This window comes from Hypanus sabinus, chromosome 22 (genome assembly GCF_030144855.1).
Source record: "Hypanus sabinus isolate sHypSab1 chromosome 22, sHypSab1.hap1, whole genome shotgun sequence".
NCBI classification, from domain to species: domain Eukaryota; kingdom Metazoa; phylum Chordata; class Chondrichthyes; order Myliobatiformes; family Dasyatidae; genus Hypanus; species Hypanus sabinus.
Window position 1 is genome coordinate 41341134 of NC_082727.1, and position 23623 is coordinate 41364756.

Below are 23623 nucleotides of genomic sequence, written 5' to 3' on the forward strand. Positions count from 1 at the left end.
AAAGCAATCATTCGTCTGATTGAAGGGGAAAACTGATTACCATCTTCATTTGGTATGCCAAAAATTGCAGTAATAAAATGAGGTTGTAAATCTATATTCCAAATTGAGGAAATAGTAGTAAATATGTCCTTCCAGTAATTATGTAAAGTGGGACATGACCAAAACATATGGGTCAATGAGGCCACTTCTGAATGACATCTGTCACATTGAGGGTTAATATAAGAATAGAATCGAGCAAGTTTATCTTTAGACATATGAGCTCTATGTACAATTTTAAATTGTATTAAAGCATGTTTAGCACATATAGAAGAAGAATTAACCATTTGCAAAATTTTTTCCCATTTATCTGTTGATATATTATATCGAAGTTCTTTTTCCCATTCTTGTTTAATTCTAACTGATATTTCTGGTTGTATCTTCATAATCATATTATAAATAAAAGCTACTAATCCCTTCTGACAAGGATTTAAGGTAAAAATCAAATCTGTAAAGTCCACCAAAGTTGAATTAGGAGAAGATGGTAAAACTTTATGTAAGAAATTTCTAATTTGTAAATATCTGAAAAAATTAGATTTAGGTAATTCAAATTTGTTGGAAAGTTGGTCAAATGACATCAAAGTATCTTCAAAAAAGAGATCACAAAAACATTTTATACCTTTCCTTTTCCATATGTTAAAAGCTTGATCTGTCCAAGAGGGTTTGAAAAAGAAATTAAGTAAGATAGGGCTATCAAGAACAAAGTTTTTCAAAGTAAAAAACTTACGAAATTGAAACCAAATTCGTAATGTATGTTTAATAACAGGATTAGATATTTGTTTATTAAATTTAACTAAATCAGCAGGAAGACAAGAACCAAGAACAGAGAATAGAGAATATCCCTTTACCTCATTACATTCCAAATTTACCCACTGTGGGCACAGTGGTGAATCCAAATCTAGTTTCCAATACATTAAATTACGAATATTATTTGCCCAATAATAAAATCTAAAATTAGGTAAAGCTAAACCACCATCTTTTTTAGATTTTTGTAATTGCTTTTTACTTAACCTAGGGTTTTTATTTTGCCACACAAATGAGGAAATTTTTGAATCAATGTTATCAAAAAAAGATTTAGAAATAAAAACTGGTAAGGCTTGAAATAAGTATAAAAATTTCGGTAAAATCATCATTTTAATAGCATTAATCCGACCAATTAATGATAAAACAAAGGAGACCATCTTGTAGTAAGTTGATGAATTTGATGAAGCATAGGTAAAAAATTCAGTCTAAATAAATCTTTATATTTCTTGGTAATTTTTATACCTAAATAGGTAAAGTTATCAGTAACAACTTTAAATGGTATCCTATCACTCAATAAAGTTTGTGCATTTAAAGGAAATAATTCACTCTTATCTAAATTTAGTTTATAACCAGAAAAAGTACCAAATTGAACCAACAAGGATAAAATAGCGGGAATAGACCTATCAGGGTCAGAAATATATAACAGCAAATCATCAGCATAAAGTGATAATTTGTATAACTTCTCATTACGGGTAATACCAAAAATATTAGGAGATTCACGAATAGCAATAGCTAAAGGTTCTAATGCAATATTAAATAATAAAGGACTTAAGGGACAGCCTTGTCTCGTACCACGAGATAATTGAAAAAAAGAGGATCTATAATTATTTGTAAGAACAGAAGCAACGGGTTTATGATATATTAATTTAATCCATGATATAAAGTTAGGACTAAAATTAAAATTTCTCAATGTATTAAATAAATATATCCATTCAACTCTATCAAAAGCTTTTTCAGCATCTAATGAAATAACACATTCTGGGATTGTGGGTGGTGAAGTATGAATTATATTAATCAATTTTCTAACATTAAAAAAGGAATACCGATTCCTCATAAAACCAGTTTGATCTTCTGAAATAATCTGTGATAGTACTTTTTCTAATCTAATAGCTAAAATTTTTGTAAGAATCTTAGAATCTACATTTAATAGTGATATAGGGCGATAAGATGTACATAAAGTAGGATCTTTATCTTTTTTAAGAATTAGAGAGATATTAGCTTCATAAAAGATTGAGGTAATCTCTTCTTAGCAAACGCATCATTAAAAATTTCACATAACCAAGGAGAGAGCAAAGAAGAAAAAGTTTTAAAAAATTCTACTATATAACCATCAGAACCAGGAGCTTTCCCTGAATTCATTGATGAGATAGCCTCTCCTATTTCCACCATAGAAATAGGAGCATCTAACAGGCTATGGTCTTCATCAATCAGTTTAGGAATATTCAAATTGTTAAAAAAATTATCTATCATGGACTGGTCACCATCAAATTCTGATTGATATAGAGATTTATAAAAATCTTGAAAGGTATTATTAATTTCTTTATGATCAGTAGTTAAATTACCGTCTTGTTTGCGAATTTTAATAATTTGTCGCTTAGTCGAGATAGCTTTTAATTGATTAGCTAACAGTTTACCAGTACGATCACTGTGAATATAAAATTGAGCCCTGGTCCTAATTAATTGATTTTCAATTGAAGAAGATAATAGTAAACTATGTTCCATTTGAAGCTCAACTCTCTTCTTATAAAGTTCTTTGGTAGGAGTCACGGAATAAATCTTATCAATTTCCTTGATTTTATCCACTAATAAAGCAATATCTAAATATCTTTGTTTTCTTTTACCAGCAGAATATGAGATAATTTGTCCACGAATAAAAGCCTTAAAAGAGTCCCAAAGTATTCCTCTGTCGATTTCTTCAGTACAGTTTGTTGAGAAGAACAAGTCAATTTGCTGTTTTATATAGGTGATAAATTCTGGGTCTTGAAGCAAAGTAGCGTTAAGCCTCCAAGATCTGATATTATTGGAATAGTCCGAAATCTTAATAGATAACTTCAAAGGTGCATGATCCGAAATAGTAATAGAATCATATTTACAATCAATAACATCCGTTAATAACCGATGATCAATAAGAAAGTAGTCAATTCTAGAATAGCTATGATATACATGTGAAAAAAATGAAAATTCTTTATCTTTAGGGTTCAAAAACCGCCATATTTCTGTAATTCCCGAATCAACCATAAACGAATTAATAAGTAGGGCTGATCTGTTCGGAAGAGTACGAATAGGTTTAGATCTATCCATCGAAGGATTCAAACAACAATTAAAATCTCCACCCATTATCAACATATATTCATTTAGATTAGGAAGGGAAGTAAATAAACGTTTAAAAAATTCAGGGCAGTCAAAGTTTGGAGCATAAATATTAACTAGAACAACTTTCCGATGAAAAAGTAAGCCAGTTATCAACAAAAATCTACCCTGTGGGTCAGAAATAATTTCATGATGTGTAAACGATATTGAGGGGTCTATAAAAATAGACACACCCCTAATTTTAGCGGTACAATTCGAGTGAAATTGTTGACCCTTCCAGAACCTAAAAAAACGTTGATTATCCTCCCTCCTGATATGGGTCTCCTGTGCAAAGATAATATTAGCATTCAGTCTATGGAATACTTTAAATATTTTTTTACGTTTAATCGGATGATTTAAACCATTAGTATTCCAGGAGATAAAGTTAACAGATTTATCCATCATACTAATATTAGTTGTGTGTATCATAAAAGGTTAAAAAGACACATAACCCACAATTCAGGAAGGAGGAAAATTGATTCAGGAGCAACCGGAGAACATGACACCTCAACAATAATTTAAAGTCGGCCCATAAACTAAAAGCAAAAAAATAAAGAGCAAAAGCGTGAAAAAAGATCCCTACCCCCTCCCCCCACCCTTCGAAAAAAAGCCAAGCGGCAGGCGCATAATCTAATACTAATATTACCCCCATTTCAAGATGGCAGCTCTATAAAAAGATTAAAAGAAAACTATATAACACCCAAATTAAGATATAGAGTTGCAAAAAAAAATATATCAGAATAAAAGAAAACTAATATAATAAAACAATCATTAATTAAAAAAAAGTATAAACATCAAAATTTAAAAGTGTAATATACCTTTAAAAAAAAAATCCCGTGTACAAATACAAGATGACGTTTCAAAAACAAAGACTTATGGGAAGAAGAAACGCCATTTTGAAAAAGCCATATTACTAAATACAAATGTGAGTTCAGCAATCTGTTAAAAGACAAAATAAGATTTTAAAAAAAGGGATATAAGAAACAGTACAATATATATAAAAAAAAGACCAAAAATCCAAAACATTCGTCCCATTTCTGAGTACAGGCAAACAAATAAATGCTTACAAAAAACAGAATCTTACGGGAAAAAGAAACGACATCTTAAAAAAAAAGTAAATCATTATTGCAAAATATAAACGTATATAACCAAAACAGAAAGAAAAAAAAAGATATTATAAAAATTAAAATGAACATCTATAAACAATGATGATAGTAAAAAAAACCAGACCCATAGATCAAAATAAGAAGTTATAACCCAGCTTCATAGGTTAAAACTTAAAATAGAAAGATATCCTCTCTCCGAAAAATCTTCCACATAACACATAGTTCAAGTTGCAGTAGAAGATCGAAATTCTTCAACAAATTTCTTCGCTTCTTCCGGAGTGTTAAAAATTTGCTGACTGTTGTCGCTCAGCGTAATTCTAAGCTTCGCTGGATACATTAAAACTTGTTTAAGTCCAATCGAATAAATCTCTGCCATCACTGGTTTAAAAGCGATTCTGGCTCTCATAACCTCATAAGAATAATCCTCAACAATTCGAAATTTGAAGTTATTGTAAGAAATCATACCTTTTTTACGAGCTAATCGAATTAAAAGCTCTTTCTCACGAGGATAATGAAGGCGAACAATCACCGCTCGTGGTTTATCAGACATAGACGAAAACCTCGCAACTCTGTGAGCACGGTCAATAACAGGTTTAGTTTGCAAACCTTCATCACCGAAAATTTCCCACAGTAATTTAGAGAAAAATTCAGTTAAATCACCGGACTCAACTTTTTCGGAAAACCCGATAATTCGCAAATTCTGTCTGCGAGATCGATTTTCGAGATCAGTAATTTTAAACTTATGCTGATTTACAGCTTTAAGAGTCGATTGTACCTTCTTATCCAACTCCTCAAGTGTACGTGCTTTTTCAACAATTAATTTTTCAAAAGTCTCCAACTTATCTTCATGCCGCTGACTATCCGTTGCCTGCGACTGAAACTTAGTATCAAGCGATTTAACAGCTCCTTCAAGTTCAGACATTTTCGTGGTAAGCTTGTTTTCCAAACTTGCCATTTTACTTTCCAGCTTGCTTTCCAAACTTGCAAGTTTAGCGTCCAGAAGATTAGAAATTACATCGATAGATAAAGGCTCCTTAGACGATTTCTTACTTGTAGCCATTTTAAGTTCGGCAAAGTTAGATCAAATATAGTTTTAGGGAAAAAAAAGTCAATCGAAAATACCAACTCATTTGATTAAATTCGAAAAGATTTGATTAAAGGGTGATTATAGTTAGAAAAGTAAAGAGCGCCTAAAAGGCAGATGTTTACGTCGCCATCTTGAAACTCCACCCCCCCATCTCATATGAGAAATCCTTGGCCTCCTAAATGTTCCATTATGCTCCTTCCATGGAAGTACATTCTTTCTGGGGTAAGGAGACCAAAACAATGGCTCAGGGACTTCTGAAATTGCAATAATAAAAAAAAGTTCTTGCAACACACACAAAATGCTGGAGGAACTCAGCAGGCCAGGCAGCATCTATGGAAAAGAATATAGTCAACATTTTGGGCTGAAACCCTTCAGCAGGATTGGACAAAAAATATTTCTGTAGTCAAACCCCCTAACAATAAAGGCCAATTCCATTTTCACTCCTGAAGGTTTACTGTACCTGCATGTTGGCCTTCACTGACCTCAGATCAAGCACACCTAATGTATATCCCCTTAAACATTAAAATGACCCACTCTCATCATTTCACCAATGTTTTTATTATTTAAAGCAAAGTGAATGACATTTTTGTACACTATATGCCACCATTCATGTTCTTGCCCAGTCACACAGCTCGTGACTATCTACTTCAAGCCTTATACCTCACTTCATATTCACAATCCTACTTAGTTTAGCTCTATCACCAAACTTGGAAGCAAGATATTTAGTCTCCTTAGCAAAATCATTGAAAATAATTATGAACTGCCGCCAGGCACAAGCACTGATACCTTTGGTACCACACTAATCAAAGTTTGCCACCCAAGGAGGATCCATTCATCCCCACTATTTGATTTCTTCCAATAACCAATTCTCAGTCCATGTCTATTCAATATCCCCAATTTCCATGTGATGCAACCTTGTTAATTAACCTCCTGTATGGTAACTCTTTGAAAGCCTTCTGGAAACCAGAATACACAATATCCACTTGTGTTACCTTATCTATTCTACTGTTCTTTAAGGATCTGAGCAGATTAGTTAAAGTGATTTTCCCTTCATAAATGCATGTTGACTCTGCAATTCTGTTATTCTTTTCAAGTTGCTATTAAATCCTTTATTGTGTTCTACATCATTCTTATGACCACTGATGTTAAGCCAACAGGTTGGCACTTTCCTGTTTTTGCTCTCCCTCTTTTATTATATAGTGGGGTCACATTTTCAGTACATACAGAACCTTGGATTATAACAAGAGTGCCCGCTATGTCTCAAGCCACTTCTTTGAAAACATTGCAAAGTAGATTTCAATGCCTTTAAGAATGATCAGCTTTCAAGGTCATCAGCTTCTCTAGACTATTTTAGCACATAGCAGATGCTACTTAGTTTCTTCAGTGCCTCATTCCTAATCATATTTGATTCCCTAATACATCTGGCAAGAAGCAGGATGTAGAATTATTGTTTAATTCCTCTATTTTTTTTCTTCCCATTATAAATTCATCTGTCTCTAATGTGCCCACATTTCCCCTCTCTAGCTTTTTCCTTTTTAAGGAATCTATATAAAAAAAGACTTGAACGAGTTGTCTTGCCTTTATCAGTTTTTTGATTCTCCCTCCGAGTTCTCAGATGCTCCCAATCCTCAGGGTCACTGCTATTTCTTGGCAACTTTGTAAACCCTTTCTTTTGATTTAATATTATCTTTAATTTCTCTGGTCAGCCTCTTTCCCTTCTGGGCTTTCATGCATTAATTTATTTTTGCTATTTGTGCATTGTTCCTTTAAATCTTCACCATTGCTTGCCTGTGCATTCTTCCAATCAACTATTCCCAACTCTCCACTGAAACCTTCAGTTTTCTTTGTTTGGAATTGAGAGCCTAGTTCTACATTGGATTTGAAAGTTATATAGATCAATTTAAGAATTGATTATGGTTACTCATTCCAAAGGTCCCATTGGCAATCAACTACTTTCCATTGCACAAAATGGGATCTAGAATAACCCTTTTCCTTGTTGGAAACCGCCTTGAATTAATTTCATAAAATCACCTTTACTTTATTAAAGCAAATTTGATTTGTCCAATGTATATCTAGGCATAATTACAGTATTATTCCATTAAATGGATCTCTGATTTCCATTTTTCTGACTCACCCAACATTACATCCATTACTTGGTGGCCTATAAATAACTCGCACCATATTTTCTGCTCTTTGCTTCTTGTCATCTCAACCAAACTAATTCTATGAACTGACATGCCAAGGTAATTTGTTACCACTGTATGAATTTTCTCCCATTTAGAGGTGCTACAACACTAAATTTTGTCAGTCCTTTCCAAAAGTCAATTACCCTGGAATATTCTCTTCTCATTAACACACCCCGCAACTATGATTTCATCATTGCAATGAGATCATCTCTGTACACTTCAGTTCGAGTAATTAACTTAACATTCAGCTACAAGGCCCTAAAATTTTAATTTTTAAAAAAAAAACATTTCTCTGTAGTTCACTACTTATTGTTGCTCAGCTATGTTTATGCTGCCATTTATAGCAGTTATGTTTCTAGTCTCTCTTCTTGCTTTGCCTCTCACCTTCCTGAAAAAAAAAGAAACTATTTGAGGATAATTTGATTGGAAGTATACAAAATGATGAAGGGTTCTAGGTAAAATGAATTGACAGGGCTGATCCCTTTGGTGAAGGGCTAAAGACCAGTGGTTACAGGTATGAAGTAAGTGGCACGGAACTTAAGAATGACAAGAGGAAATTCGCCTTATTATAAACTGAGCATGGGGGTTGGAATCTAGAAAGTAACTTGTGAATATGTGGTAGAGGTTTGCTCCATTGTGGAATGCGAGAGAAATGGCTAAATATACAGTGAAGAACAAAATTACAAAGCCATTTTGGAAGAGTTGGTAAACAGAACCAGAGAGAGTTGCTCTATAGCTGACACACACACACGTTAGGTTGAATGGCTTCCTATATTGTAAATATTCTATGATTTGCAATAATCCATGGCTCTCTGCAAGATAAAATTTCAACAGCTACTAGTTACAAGTAGGTTAAGTACCACCACAGCAGGAAGGTCGAATTACAAATAAGTTAACAGAAGCCATTTTCATTACAAGAACATAGAAAAGTAAAAGGTGCATGACTAAAACAGGACAAATGAAAGTTAGTTTCTGAAGAAAAATTATTATATTGACAGATACACTTATTTGATAGATCTATTCTCTCTATGGGTAGATTCAACCACTCACATCACTTCATGATGGGTTAGTACAGCACATTAATTGCAGAGTATCTTTCTGAAGTAATAGCCAATGAAGAAAACAGAAACTTGACTGAGTTAAATCAATTGGAATGTTGACTTTTCAAAGACAACTATATTCTAAAGCACTCATTGTTACTTTTTTTCCTTTAGATCCTCACAATCAAAGCTTGCATGTAATGAAAAAAGATTAAAAATGCACCAGGTTGGTAGCTCCTCTAGATGCCATAACCTAAACCAGATCTGAACATTTTTAAGTTATTTTACTTCATTTTGCTTTTAAAAACTAGTAAATGAGATCCTTGGCTGTTCCTATCTTAATATTCACTTCTCACTTGAAAGATCTGGAACTAACCTCAGATGCCTGGAGTTGTACAAGATTTTCCACAACTGGTACAAGTGCAGCTGCTGCTACAGCACGAACATCATCATCCAGGTCCTGCAGGCCATCAATTATAGTGGGAAGTACTTTTGGCAGCAATGTATCAATCAAGTCCTAGAGCAAATTACAAATAATTTCATTGCTGCACGAGTAAAAACGTATCAATTACTACAAATGCAAAGAATATTGCAACTTACTCGCCGGATTGCCAAAGCATACTTGATTCCCAGAAGTCCACCGTGTCTGACTTCCCACTGTTCTTGTTCCAACAATTTTAATAAGACAACCACTGTTCCATGCACACCCCTCTCATTCATGTACTTCAACACAACTCCAAGTGTTTGAGCACAGGTTTCCCGAACAGGTGCCACAACCTATAGATGAAAATATTATTCTTTACATGTTGCAGAAATTCTGTCACCATATTACCTGCCCACTTGTATCCATCTAATTCAATGCTAATGCAGGCAGAGAGATGATTAAGCCCTAGGACATGACCAGGAAAATAGATATTATTAGTCCTAAATTTTGTCAACTGATTTCCTTGATCAAAAAGGGAATAGATCCCTTTCTGGTCAAATTCCTTTCCTTTAACCATTTTTTTTTTTGCTCTTTTAGATTCATTCATGACACTGAATGATACATAGGGATCATTTTCAAAGTTAGCATTTATTGCCCTGAACCAAATGGCTTGCTGGATGTTATCACTGGCCACTTAAGATTCAGCCATGTAGCCATAGCCACATTTTAGGCTACTGCCAGCAGAAGTTAAATATTCTTTCCCTGATGGACACTAGTGAACTGAAAGGGTTTTTAGGACATTTTGATGATTTCATTATCACCACAACTGCTGATGACAGATCTTTATTCCTGACCCAACTCAAAATTTTAACTCAAGTGAGCAGATTATTAATTCAGGTTTTGAAAGGATTGCAGATGCAAAGAAATTGACTTCTCTTTCCACAGGTGTTGGAAATTAAAGTAATACATGCAAAATGCTGGAGGAACTCAGCAGACCAGGCAGCATCTATGTGTAATGCCCTAGTTAAGATTTCTACTGCCATACTGTGAGGTATTTTTATTTTAGTGGTTTTCTGCAAAAGCAGTATGTCCTGCTAGTAAGAGTGTTTTGGCTTTGGCTGAAGATAAGGAGTCATGTTGTCCAACTTAGGAATGTTGTGTCATCCAGTTGAGGCTGTCTTGTATGGGTTGTAACCTTCTGCCCAGTGGGATGCCATGGAACCTTTGAGGGCTGGGCAGGATCACTTTTCAGAAGGACAGTAGTCTGGTTTGGCGTCTTTTGGCGGGAGCTGTCAGGCGCGCCATAAGGGAAGATGCCTGCCGTATGCCGCTCGAAGGAGGGACCCCATTGTAAGAAGTGCTTTGTGCAGATGAATGGTTCAAAGGAGGAAGTGCTAATACTCTTGAATTAGCCAGTTCGTTCAAGATGGTCCTCCGGGAAGTTTGAACTGTGACTGGTGTCTTTCACGTAGAACATGGGTTCAGCACGCGAGTAAAAGTGATACACCCGACTACTCCAGATGAGTTCCAACATTTATGTGAGTATTGGGTTGGTTTAACAGCAATGGGTCCTTTAACTTAATTTTTTTCTTTTCCTGTTAACTGTTTGAGTAAGTTGAAAAATTGGTAAATACACTTGTTTATAACTTTATCCAGGTGTACGATCTGTCATTTCTTGGCGAATGATAACTTTGCATGGGCAGTATTTACACAACATTTCCTGCATTCAATGCTCCTTAATCTGAACATGATGGCTTTTAATCAGGTCTGATTAATAAATAGCTATCTTAACAATTACTTAAAATAATAGACACCACATTACTCAACTCTTTTAGAATACCAATGGAAAATAACCATATCAGAAGTTACTTTGATATGTATTCATTCCTTGCCTCTGAAATTATATTGCACCTACTTCATCAGATACAAAATCTCCAAATCTATCCAGGGCAAACACACAAAGAAGACGGATAGCCAAGTCCTCAAGCCATTCCTGGTGCTGTTGTTCAATCTGAAAAAATACATATTAAAAATACTGTTTCATAGAGAAGCAACAAAATACTATTTCACAGAGAAGCAGAAAGACTGCTAAAAAGCTGTATGGTGTACTTCAAGGCCTGAACAAGACTGTATAAATAGTTTTTTTAAATATCGCAAGTCTAGCATTATTAGTAAAAAAAATTCTTGATACTACAATTAAGATTTATTCATGAATATTTCCAAATATGCCACCATAATAATAATTTTGTTTTGTAACTTAGTTCAGGTCTTTCCTAGGATCACACTGAATTTTCTTGAACTACTGGCATAGATTTAATGAAATTATGCACCAGCTTTTATTACCTTGATACCATTAGTGAACTAGTCAGACATTTGTGATATTCCGGTAGCTTTAAAGTTACAGTTAGAGTTTACAGTTAGTTACAAAAAGGAATACCTTTTAAAATATATTTCACATTTTAAAAGCAAAAATCAAATTTTCCAATAGCCAAAGCTTACAGTAATGCTAATATGGTAACTGCATTTTAACAATAAAATCTTTTAATAACTTACTAATCACAACCATCCACCAAGTGGCAGAAATATGAGAAAGAACAAAAGAAATAAACAATACAGATGTAGAGAAGGCAAGAGATAAGCAGAGGAAATTCTAATTTAACCAGACATTAGCAATCTTGAGAGAAAAACAAATGCTCTGCAGTTCTTTCAGTAATATTTTAATTATTAGTCATAATTACTGCCAATTTCAATAATTTTATGTCCCTAATGTCACACTAGAATTCCATAATTTAAAGGTTCACTTCTAGAAATTTATTTATTCATTTAGATAATGTTTTTACATCAACCCCTATATTCTTAAGCTACCCTTATCCCTAGTACTGATTAAAAGACCTTTCTTCTGCAGCATATTCCAAAACATCTTTTCTACTATGGTACATAACAACTCTACCCTTGGAATTGGGTACTATATCAAACTACCAGCATTAGACAACTTGAGCACAACCTTGTGTATTATAAGGCACACATTATGAATGGTCACATTAAAGCTCAATTTTAATTATGTTACGTTACATCTAGAATGTCAGTTGCTGTTAAAAAGATAATTAACATAAGCAGTTTGCAGAAAGCAAGATCCCCAAAAATGCTAATGATGTAATGATGAGTAATTTTTTTTTAATGGTGTTTTATTTAAAAAATAGGCTTGAATAGTAACCTTGCATTTGCTAAAGTACTACCACACAATCATTTCCCCACGTCAAACTACATAGTATTTTGTGTTAGGAGCACGTGACACAAAAAGCTTTAAATACAATAATATACACAAACTTCAAAATCATGGCCTAGCAAAAAACTTAATTAACAAAATGTGCAAATTATATCCATAGTGAGAAACAAGAAAATGCAAATGCTGGAATTTAGAAATAAAAACAAGCTGCTGAAGAACTCAAGATGAGCAGCATCACTGGGAGCCTGATATCAGGTCAGTTCCTTGACCGGAAACGTCGGCATTTTTTTTCCTTCATGGATGCTACTTGACTTGCTAAGTTCCTTCAGCATTTTTTGCTCCCCATTTCTTACCTCTTCTAAAGTGCTGTCTCCAATTTTACCTCCACTTTTCCCATGTGCTTTCAAAATCTCTCTCAGCCCAGTTCCTGCACCATGACGAACCTGATAGCAAAAAGAACAAAACAGATGCATCATGATCCAATGATTCATTTTTCAATTTATTGCACATATTAATGATGAGTAATAATAACCCCCTCAAAACTAATCAGTAACCTTGAAGAACTGGGTCTTATTACCCTCTTGTACAATTGGAACCTGGATTTCCTCACTTGTAGACCCTAGTCAAAACATCTCCTCCATAATCTCTATCAGCACAAGAGTACCACAGAGCTGTGTACTTAACTCCCTGCTCTACTCGCTTTATATCTATTATAGTGTGGCTAGGCAAAACTCAACACCATATACAAGCTTGCTGATGGCACCATGGTTGTGGGCTGTATCAAAGAGGGTGATGAAACAGCATACAGGAGGGAGATTGAAAACTTGGCTGAGTGGTGTAATAACAACAGCTTCTCACTCAATGTCAGTAAGACCAAGGAGACTTCAGGAGAGGGAAACCAGAGGCCCATGACCCAGTAATCATCAGAGGATCAGAGGTGGAGAGGGTGAGAAACTTCAAATTCCTGGGTGTCACTATTTTACAGGACCTGTCCTGGACCCATCATACAAGTATTATTGTAAAGAAAGCATGACAGCACCTCCAGTTCCTCAGGAGTCTGCAGAGGTCTGGTATGTCATTGAAAAGCATGGCAAACTTCTACAGATGAGTGGTGGAAAGCACGCTGACTGGCTGCACTGGGAACACCTACATCTGAGTGGAAAATCCTACAAAAGGTAGTGGATTTGGCCCAGTATCACATGGGTAAAACCCTCCTAAACACTGAGGACATCAACATGAAATGTTACCATAGAAAAGTGCATCAATCAAAGATGTTCACCACCCAGGTCATGCCCTTTTCTCGCTGCTGCCATCAGAAGGTGGTACAGGTACCTCAGGAGTTGCACCACAAGGTTCAAGAAAACATACTGCCCCTCAACCCATCAGGCTCTTGAACAAAAGGGGATAACTACACTCATTCAAGAACTCTGTTATATTGTTATTTCATGCTCGTTATTTATTGCTATTTATTTATAACAGTATTTACATAGTTTGTTTACAGTAACAGTTCTTGATGTTTATTTACAGTTGTTCCATAGATTTGCTAAGTATGCCTGCAGAAAAAAGAATGAGGGTTGAACTTTGAACTTTAATGCTGTTGGAACAGATTATGTACAGGTTTCTAACATAACTAGGTAGCAGTTAAACACAAAGGGCAGTTCTGTAATCTCTGGAAACCAATGAAATTATTCCAAAATGGAGAAAAGATTATAAAATGCTCTTGGACATTATAAAAGGCTTTTTAAAATGCTCTTGGACACTGAACGATTTCAGCTCCCGTGAGTCATTTTGTTATGACACAAAGTACCTGAAATGTAGTGAAAGAATGAGGCTGGGCATTTACACTCTAACAGCTGAATATGCTCAAAAATCTTCATCCTAATATTTTTACATGAAGTGACATTATTTTTTAAAAATTCTGTAATTTCACAAACTATGTATTTAAAATTTTAGTTAAATAATAAAGCTTTAAAATTAATCTTTAAAATCACATTTTAACTTCATGCATACAGTTGGAAATTCCCACTTTTAACATAGATCAATTAATTTCACGCTCCATATACAACAATGACTTAACATAGCATTCTAGTGTCAGCTGTAATAAACAGGGCCATCTGCAATTAACTGACATTGCGCAAACAATCTTAATACCTCACGAGGTATACAAGCATGTAAACAGCATTTTTCCAACCCATTTTTGGCTGCTGCACCTGCTTCATTGGGTATTTATTACTTATGATCCTGCTGGTATTACTTCCTGCAACTAACAAGAAAAATGTAATGCACTATTTGATGGCAAATTAGAATAATAGTTTCTGTTTTGAGTTTAAAGTGATTTATACAAATAAACTAGTACAGTGCTTGATTGTGAATAAATCTACAAGACTGATCACAAGAATGATCTTACCTCCCATGAAGGGTTGAAAAGATCGTTGCAAAGTTCTTCACAAAAGCTTTCTAATGGCCATTCATTTGACTGAGAGGGAAAATTATGTGTTAATACACAACATTTATCATGATTGGCAAATCATTAATCATTCATATTTAAACTATCTTAACAATACATTATTTAAGCAAATAAAAGGGTTTTAAAACCTTTCCTTTTTTTCTAGCATTATGAATCAGAAACACCAAATTAGAAAAATGTATCCAGTGTTGAATCACTACACATAATTCTAAATATCAGAAATTTTCATCTCACCTCATCAAATGAGGAAGAATTGTCAAGAACATTGTCAATCAACACTTTAGATTCAGTTGCTGCTTGTTCAATAACAACATTTGCAAGTTTTCTACGTTTTTCTTCTGGCTCCACTTCAACATTATCATTGCTGTAAAATAAAGATTGGCAAAACTCTTGTGGTTGATTTTTTTAAATTTCAGTTAGGTATATTTTTTTCTATAGTTTCAGAAAATATAATGTACTCATGGAACAACCTATTGTTTGAATATAGAATTGGAAATGTTGAGTAGATGGGTTCAGTCTTCATAAAGGTGTAGTTATGAGTCTAACTGGATAACACCAGGAACTAATACTTGCATAATTGTTAATGAAAATTCTGAAATACAATATTGAATTGGTATGTGGTATTAACTGAATCAGCATAATGCTTTAATTAGGCATTACAGGTGCTAATATTGGTTCCAGAATGTAGCACATATTTATGTATCAGAGGGCAAACTGCTGTGAGCCTGTTTTGAAGGGTTGGACATGAGGATAAAAAATAGGGAGAGGATCTGTATAGATGACATGAAAAACAAAGCGTTTCACTACACGTATGACAATAATACACCAGTTACCAGTTTCATTCAACATGAAGATCTTTGTTCCTACATTGGAATCAACGAGGTAATTTAGTCCCACATCAGTATCAAATTTATATGAAAGATGGTCAAGTGGCATCAGTCTTGCCATTCTTAAAATGATTTTGGTTATATTAGACTTTATTGTACAAATACCAACATTGCAAAATTCCTGCAATATGACACAAGTTTAAATGTATTACTGGATAAAATTCTAAATCCAACAAAGAAAATGAAATGTGCAATCTATATAAGTTACAAGAAGTCTGCAAATAAGTTGAAAAAAACTCAAAGAATAATGCATCCACTTACAGGGATAATCAATGAACAGAACAGAATTAGGTGGGATAAAAAAAATTCTGGTTTAAAAAATCTATTGAAGTCATCAAAACGCAAGGCTAATGTGTGATGGAGAGCACCTTTCTAATGCTGCTGCAGAAGATGCCCCATCTAGTTTTTTTTCCATTTTCACTTTCCACTACTCAAAACCCGAAACTTCCTCGATGAAAAAACAATTTGCATGAGAGCCTCTACAATTCAGAGGGCAAACACTTTACAGAGTACCCCATTTAGTTCACAAGTATGACTGCGCATCTGGATGTCTATTCCTTATGTTCTCCTTTGCACCTTCTGGCTCTTTCTCTTTTCCAAGAAAAAAAAATGACACAAGTTCAAGAAAAAGCACTCCATCTTCAGCTTGGATACTCTGCTAACTTTTTCATTCACCAGTTTAAGTGGATTTTCAATTTTTTTGTTTCATTTCATTCACTCCATTTCATTTTCTTCACTCCATATCTGGCTTCGGTTAATTAATCATCTTACATTAATATCAGCCTTGATAGAATGGATGTGGAGAAGATGTTTCGTATGGTGGGAGAGTCTAAGACCAGAGGACACAGCCTCAGAATAGAGGGACATCCTTTTAGAACGGAGATGAGGAGGAAATTTCCTTAGCCAGTGAGTGATGAATTAGTAGAATTCTTTGCCTCAGGCAGCTGTGGAGGCCAAGTCTCCATATATATTTAAGGCAGAGGTTGATAGATTCTTGATTGGTCAGGGCATGAAGGGATAAGGAGAGAAGGCAGGAGATTGGGTCAGAGAGAAAAGTTGGACTAGCCACGACAAAATGGTTGAGCAGACTCGATGGGCCAAATAGCCTAATTATGCACCTATATCTTCTGCTCTTAAGGTTTCTTATCCTATTACTACTCTCTCACTCTGCCCTGTTGTTCTTTCAGTCACTCAACCTTTCCTGCAATTTATCCTTTCAGAGACCTTTCCATTTTCTCCCCTTCTACTTTCTCTTCATTTTTCAAACTGCTTAGCTCTAATTCCTCCCAGAAAAGTCACACTAGGTTGAAATGAGAACTCTGGACTAAATCCAAGGTAAACTAGCAGTTCTTCAAAATGTCATCAGTTCTATAAACAGCAAGCATTGACCTTTGTAAATGTAGGCAAATTTGGGACTTTAGTATGTGTTTATTTACATGCAAAATTGATGTTTTGTTAGCAATGGAATCTCATCAGCTATTCTGCTCACCAGCTTGCTGGCATTTCCCAGCAATTACTCTAGGGTAGATGTGAGAAAGAAAGGCAAGTTCCATGTGTTTATTTATTGAAAATAACTTAATTTTAGGAGATTGTTTTTGAAAACAAAAGAGTTCATTTACTTTCTTTTCAAACCACTCATTTCATTTTAATAAGCATCTCAATATTCCAGGTATAAATAAATTGCAATCTGGTTATAAAACAAAACATCTTTTCTCTTTGTTATCAAAGAAATACAGTAATTAAATTTGAATAATGAGTGATTCAATTGTAAGCAAGATATTTTAGTTTACAAGGACTATCAGTGACTACTCCCTTGTAATTAAAAAGTCAGTTAAAATGAATTCTCATCATCTAGCTTTTTACCAAATATAATTTTGCCCACTTGCAGTACTTAAAATACACATTCAGTTACTCAACTAGACCATGTATAAACACATTTACCTTCTGGTTTTCTTCCTAATCTACTGCTACTGAATTCCTTCCAAACCAATATTGACACGTCTGCTCTTGTACAACAGAAATAATTGTATCATAATGAATGCTAAAAGAAATCTTAAGTTCTACTGTATAGCTGAACTATTACCATTTTACCTCACAGATTGGCAGAGCTTTACAAGCACTTCAAATTGGTTCTCTCCAAATATCCTTCCTCTGCTTTGCCAGAAGATATCACATGTTTATCATGGCTCCTGAATAACCTTTCATACTCTCATGGCCATTCTTTATACAAATTCTGACACTGACTTTTGGCAGTTTATTTGAATGATTTAGCTACTGGAAAAAAGACAACAACTGCAATTCTGACCTCTTACTAACTAGGTGCACACGTTCTTTACAGCTGGAACCAATGCAAAAGTCACAAGTTAATTTTGGCTTTTACCGACTGGGTAATTCTGGCTATCTGCTCCCCCCCCCCACCTCCCAAACCATCTAGCTTCAGAACAGTTTCTAACATTAGCAAGATGAAATTAAACCCATCTGAATCTGTATTCTTCATACAAATCCTGGCTTTTAATCAAGTGAAACACAGATATTGGTTCAATTTTTGCTATTTTTGAATTAAGTTTCCCATTTAATGTAATCTCCCATTAGCTTTTCCACATTAATTGAGTAATTAAAGAATGCCTCCCCCTCCCAAATCAAATTGCAGTTGTAACAAATAGTAGTGCAATATACTTTCTAAAGTTGTGGGTTTAAATTAAAGAACACCTAAAAGTTTGTCAGAAAAATGTGTTCAGATAACTAGTGTGTATGGTTCAAGTAGAATACCTTACATTATAAAGCAGGAAATTTCCAACACAGCATATACAGATCGATTAGTAATGTGCTTTCCATAATGAAACAAAATTCATAATATTGTTTCACTATTTGAAAATGTGCTCTAGTTTCTATTATGAACAAAAACGTATTGCTATAAAATTGAGAATTCTACAATGGAATTTTGTCAGTGCAAAATCACGAAATTAAAACTTGAACTATAATGTCATACTATAGGATCAATCTATGGCTTTTCCATTTATTATTAACTTTTAGTATTATTCAGCACAATTTAAAACATAAGCAAATCTTGTACATACCATTTTTCATTGTTTGCATTTCCTTCTGTGGTATCTCTGGATCGTTGCTTAGCAAACAGCTTAGCCATCCTCTTTGCTTTATTTTTCTGCCTACTGCTCATTCCAGGTTGAAATTCAGCTTCTATTAGATCAGCAGCCTGAACAAGCTGCAAAAAGCAGGGGAAACATGTTAACCAGCATGATAGTCAAAATGCCAAGGTATACAGTGCTGTCAAACAAAGCATCCTACATAACATTGCACAGCAAGCTATTTTCAGCCTGGTGTCGTTATAATGTCAAATTGATAGTTATTCCCCCCCCCCAAATATAAATCAAAGGATATATTGCCAGGACAATAAAATTCTGATCTCAGCACACACTCTGATTTCCCTACAGATGGCCAAAGAAAAACAATCTGGTGTTAAAACCACACAAATTATAACACTGATTGAAAATGGTTGCAGAAATCTAAGTGGCACACTGACACTTAGTTAAGTCACACAGCCTATAAAGTCTCAGTTATTTTTTTCTGAGAGAGCAGATGGCAAGCACACTTGACAGTACTAGAGCTAAAGAGAATATATATCAACGGAATTTCTTGCCTCATGACTATTATGCAACAATTTAAGCTACCTGCAGGTTTTTTGAGCGAGAACATAGTTTTCTTGCCAAACAATTCAGAGGGTGGAATAAAAAGCCCTCTCAAATCCATATGCAAAATCTAGTTACGAATGAACAGAGAATTCATGTTTGCAATTTTTCCGTAACTTTCCAGAAAGTTTAAAAAAAAATTAAGAAAGTAGTTGACAATTTACATTCCTTTAACATTATAAACTTCTAGCAAATCGATTAGATTTTGTCCAGTAGGTGCATTCCAGGAACTTCCAAAAGTTTCTTCTTCTTGGATTAAAGAAGAACAACAAATAAAATAAAACATTGTATTATTTATAGAAATTAAATTCTGTATCTGGTTTACTTGCCAATATCCTAACTAATTCAAATTTATTCTATTATTGTAAAGCTGTCTCCAAATGTAAATAGCAGAATCCATATTCCTTCTTCAACCCAAAAGCAATAGAGTAGAATAAGCATGGAATAAGTAACCTATATTTTTGCACACTTGGGCACACTGTGCACAGACTGTGAAATCTCAGCCAAGAGTACAGAGACACTGGACACCATCGCCACGTCTTCCTAAAGGGAATGCTGCCTTAAAATACCCACAACTACTTCCTAACAACAGCTCATACAGGCACTAGTACAAACCTTGCATAATATAACTACCAATGATGTGAAGGTAATATACCTAATTAAGTTGAAAACTAAAACTGAAAATACAAAATTATATTTTTTGGAATGTCTTATTAAAAAAATCATATTCAAGTTAATTAAAATACTACGGCATCAGTATTGACTGTTAAAACTATATTCCATTGAGAATCTAGCAATAGAAGACAGAAAAGGAAGGATCCAAAAGCTAGCTAGTCTTGTATGGATCTTTATCTTTCTGTCTTCAGTTTCTTTTTCCTTCTACTGGACTGCAGAAGTAGAAAAATATTCAAAAAACAGGAGATCATAATTGAAGGTAGTCAAAAATGCCACATGAATGGTTTCCAAAATTGGAAAATGGTGGAAGTTGAAGTGGCCATGACCAATAAAAACTCAGTGACTAGATACTTGTGTGTGTCCACAATTAAATTCAATATCATCAGAAATCATTTGGTGAAAGTTCTGGATAGAAATGATGCTGAAAACCAAATGTGTGTGTTATTGGCACCAAACTTCTAGATTTATGAGTAGTTATCAAAAGCAAACTCAAGAGTGTTCAAAATGCACACATCAAAAAATAATTGTTGTTAGAAAACAATATTGGAAATGCTACTGGGGTTCTTCGATTTCTCAAACTTCTTCTATGTTAATTTTCATCCATCTTTAAATCTAATTATAGAAATTACTTTGGGCAAGTGTTGCTTTCTTAAAAGTATAACTAAATGAGCAATTCAAGATCAGATAATGGACACCACAAAAATATAGGCCATAGGACTTTTATTGCAATAAGAACATTTATAAATTCTATTCCCACTACAGCAATGGAAACTAGGAGATGGCCAATCACTCTTAGCAAATGAATTATAAACTATGATTCCACAGTCAGATGGACCAATCAAAACTTAATGGCACTTTATTTCATTTTTGTAACATTTTTCCTTGAATTAGTAACTTGAAGGCAGGCAGACAAATGTATCCTACTGATCTCAGCAGGATATTAGGTAACCATATAACCATAACCATATAACAATCACAGCACGGAAACAGGCCATCTCGGCCCTCCTAGTCTGTGCCGAACTCTTAATCTCACCTAGTCCCACCTATCCACAGTCAGCCCATAACCCTCCACTCCTTTCCTGTCCATATACATATCCAATTTTACCTTAAATGACACAACTGAACTGGCCTCTACTACTTCAACAGGAAGCTCATTCCACACAGCTATCACTCTCTGAGTAAAGAAATACCCCCCGTGTTTCCCTTAAACTTCTGCCCCCTAACTCTCAAATCATGTCCTCTCGTTTGAATCGCCCCTACTCTCAATGGAAACAGCCTATTCACGTCAACTCTATCTATCCCTCTCAAAATTTTAAATACCTTGATCAAATCCCCCCTCAACCTTCTACACTCCAATGAATAGAGACCTATCTTGTTCAACCTTTCTCTGTAACTTAAGTGCTGAAACCCAGGTAACATCCTAGTAAATCGTCTCTGCACTCTAATTTATTGATATCTTTCCTATAATTCGGTGACCAGAACTGCACACAATATTCCAAATTTGACCTTACCAATGCCTTGTACAATTTTAACACTACATCCCAACTTCTGTACTCAATGCTTTGATTTATAAAGGCCAGCGTTCCAAAAGCCTTCTTCACCACCCTCCACGCAATCTACATGAGACTCCACCTTCAGGGAACTATGCACTGTTATTCCTAGATCTCTCTGTTCCTCTGCATTCCTCAATGCCCTACCATACCCTGTATGTTCTATTTGAATTATTCCTGCCAAAATGTAGAACCTCACACTTCTCAGCATTAAACTCCATCTGCCAACATTCAGCACATTCTTTTAACCGGCAAAAATCTCCCTGCAAGCTTTGATAACCCACCTCATTATCCACAACACCTCCTACCTTAGTATCATCGGCATACTTACTAATCCAATTTACCACCCCATCATCCAGATCATTTATGTATATTACAAACAACATTGGGCCCAAAACAGATCCCTGAGGCACCCCGCTAGTCACCGGCCTCCATCCCGATAAACAATTATCCGCCACTACTCTCTGGCATCTCCCATCTAGCCACTGTTGAATCCATTTTATTACTCCAGCATTAATACCTAATGCCTGAACCTTCTTAACTAACCTTCCATGTGGAACTTTGTCAAAGGCTTTGCTGAAGTCCATATAGACTACATCCACTGCCTTATCCTCGTCAACATTCCTCATAACTTCTTCAAAAAATTTCAATAAGGTTCGTCAAACATGACCTTCCACGCACAAATCCATGCTGGCTACTCCTAATCAGATCCTGTCTATCCAGATAATTATTAATACTATCTCTAAGAATACTTTCCATTAATTTACCCACCACTGATGTCAAACTGACAGGTCTATAATTGCTAGGCTTACTTCTAGAACCCTTTTTAAACAATGGAACCACATGAGCAATACGCCAATCCTCCGGCACAATCCCCGTTTCTAATGACATCTTAAAAATCTCCGTCAGAGCTCCTGCTATTTCTACACAAACTTCCCTCAAGGTCCTGGGGAATATCCTGTCAGGACCTGGAGATTTATCCACTTTTAAATTTCTTAAAAGCGCCAGTACTTCCACCTCTAATTGTCATAGGTTCCATAACTTCCTTACTTGTTTCCCACACCTTACACAATTCAATATCCTTCTCCTTAGTGAATACCAAAGAGAAGAAATCGTTCAAAATCTCTCCCATCTCCCTCGGCTCCACACATAGCTGACCACTCTGATTCTCTAAGGGGCCAATTTTATCCCTCACTATCCTCTTGCTTTTAATATAACTGTAGAAACCTTTTGGATTTACTTTCAGTTTATTTGCCAAACCAACCTTGTATCTTCTTTTAGCTTTTCTAATCTCTTTAAGATTCCTTTTACATTCTTTATATTCCTCGAGCAATTCCTTTACTCCATGCTGTCTATATCTATTGTAGACATCCCACTTTTTCCGAACCAAATTTCTAATATCCCTTGAAAACCATGGTGCTTTCAAACCTTTAACCTTTCCTTTCAACCTAACAGGAACATAAAGATTCTGTACCCTCATAATTTCACCCTTAAATGACCTCCATTTCTCTATTACATCCTTCCCATAAAACAACTTGACCCAATCCACTCTCTCTAAATCCCTTCGCATCTCCTCAAAGTTAGCCTTTCTCCAAACAAAAATCTCAACTCTAGGTTCTGTCCTGTCCTTCTCCATAATTATATTGAAGCTAATGCTATTGTGATCACTGGACCCAAAATGCTCCCCAACACATACATCTGTCAGCTGACCTATCGCATTCCCTAACAGGAGATCCAACACTGCCCCATCTCTAGTCGGTACTTCTATGTATTGTTGTAAAAAACTATCCTGCACACATTTCACAAACTCTAAACCATCCAGCCCTTTTACAGAATGAGCTTCCCAGTCTATGTGTGGAAAATTAAAATCTCCCACAATTACCACCTTGTGTTTACTACAAATATCTGCTATCTTCTTACACATTTGCTCTTCCAACTCACGCTCCCCATTAGGTGGCCTATAATACACTCCTATCAGTGTTACTACACCTTTCCCATTCCTCAATTCCACCCAAATAGCCTCCCTAGAGCAGCTCTCTAACCTATCCTTCCAAAGCACCGCCATAAGATTTTCTCGGA

At 35.1% G+C, this 23623-nt stretch overlaps 1 protein-coding gene across 2 annotated transcripts in view; it reads right to left on the reverse strand.

The window, feature by feature from the left end:
• Positions 1-23623, reverse strand: part of btaf1 (BTAF1 RNA polymerase II, B-TFIID transcription factor-associated) — a 100790-nt gene that overhangs the window by 45275 nt on the left and 31892 nt on the right. For both annotated transcript variants that reach the window (XM_059947607.1, XM_059947606.1), the window contains exons 6-12: positions 18690-18835; positions 14960-15089; positions 14666-14734; positions 12612-12701; positions 10948-11043; positions 9209-9385; positions 8985-9125 (exon numbers count right to left, since the gene is read on the reverse strand). In XM_059947607.1, the coding sequence (XP_059803590.1) occupies positions 8985-9125; positions 9209-9385; positions 10948-11043; positions 12612-12701; positions 14666-14734; positions 14960-15089; positions 18690-18835 (849 nt within the window). The remainder of the gene's footprint in view (positions 1-8984; positions 9126-9208; positions 9386-10947; positions 11044-12611; positions 12702-14665; positions 14735-14959; positions 15090-18689; positions 18836-23623) is intronic.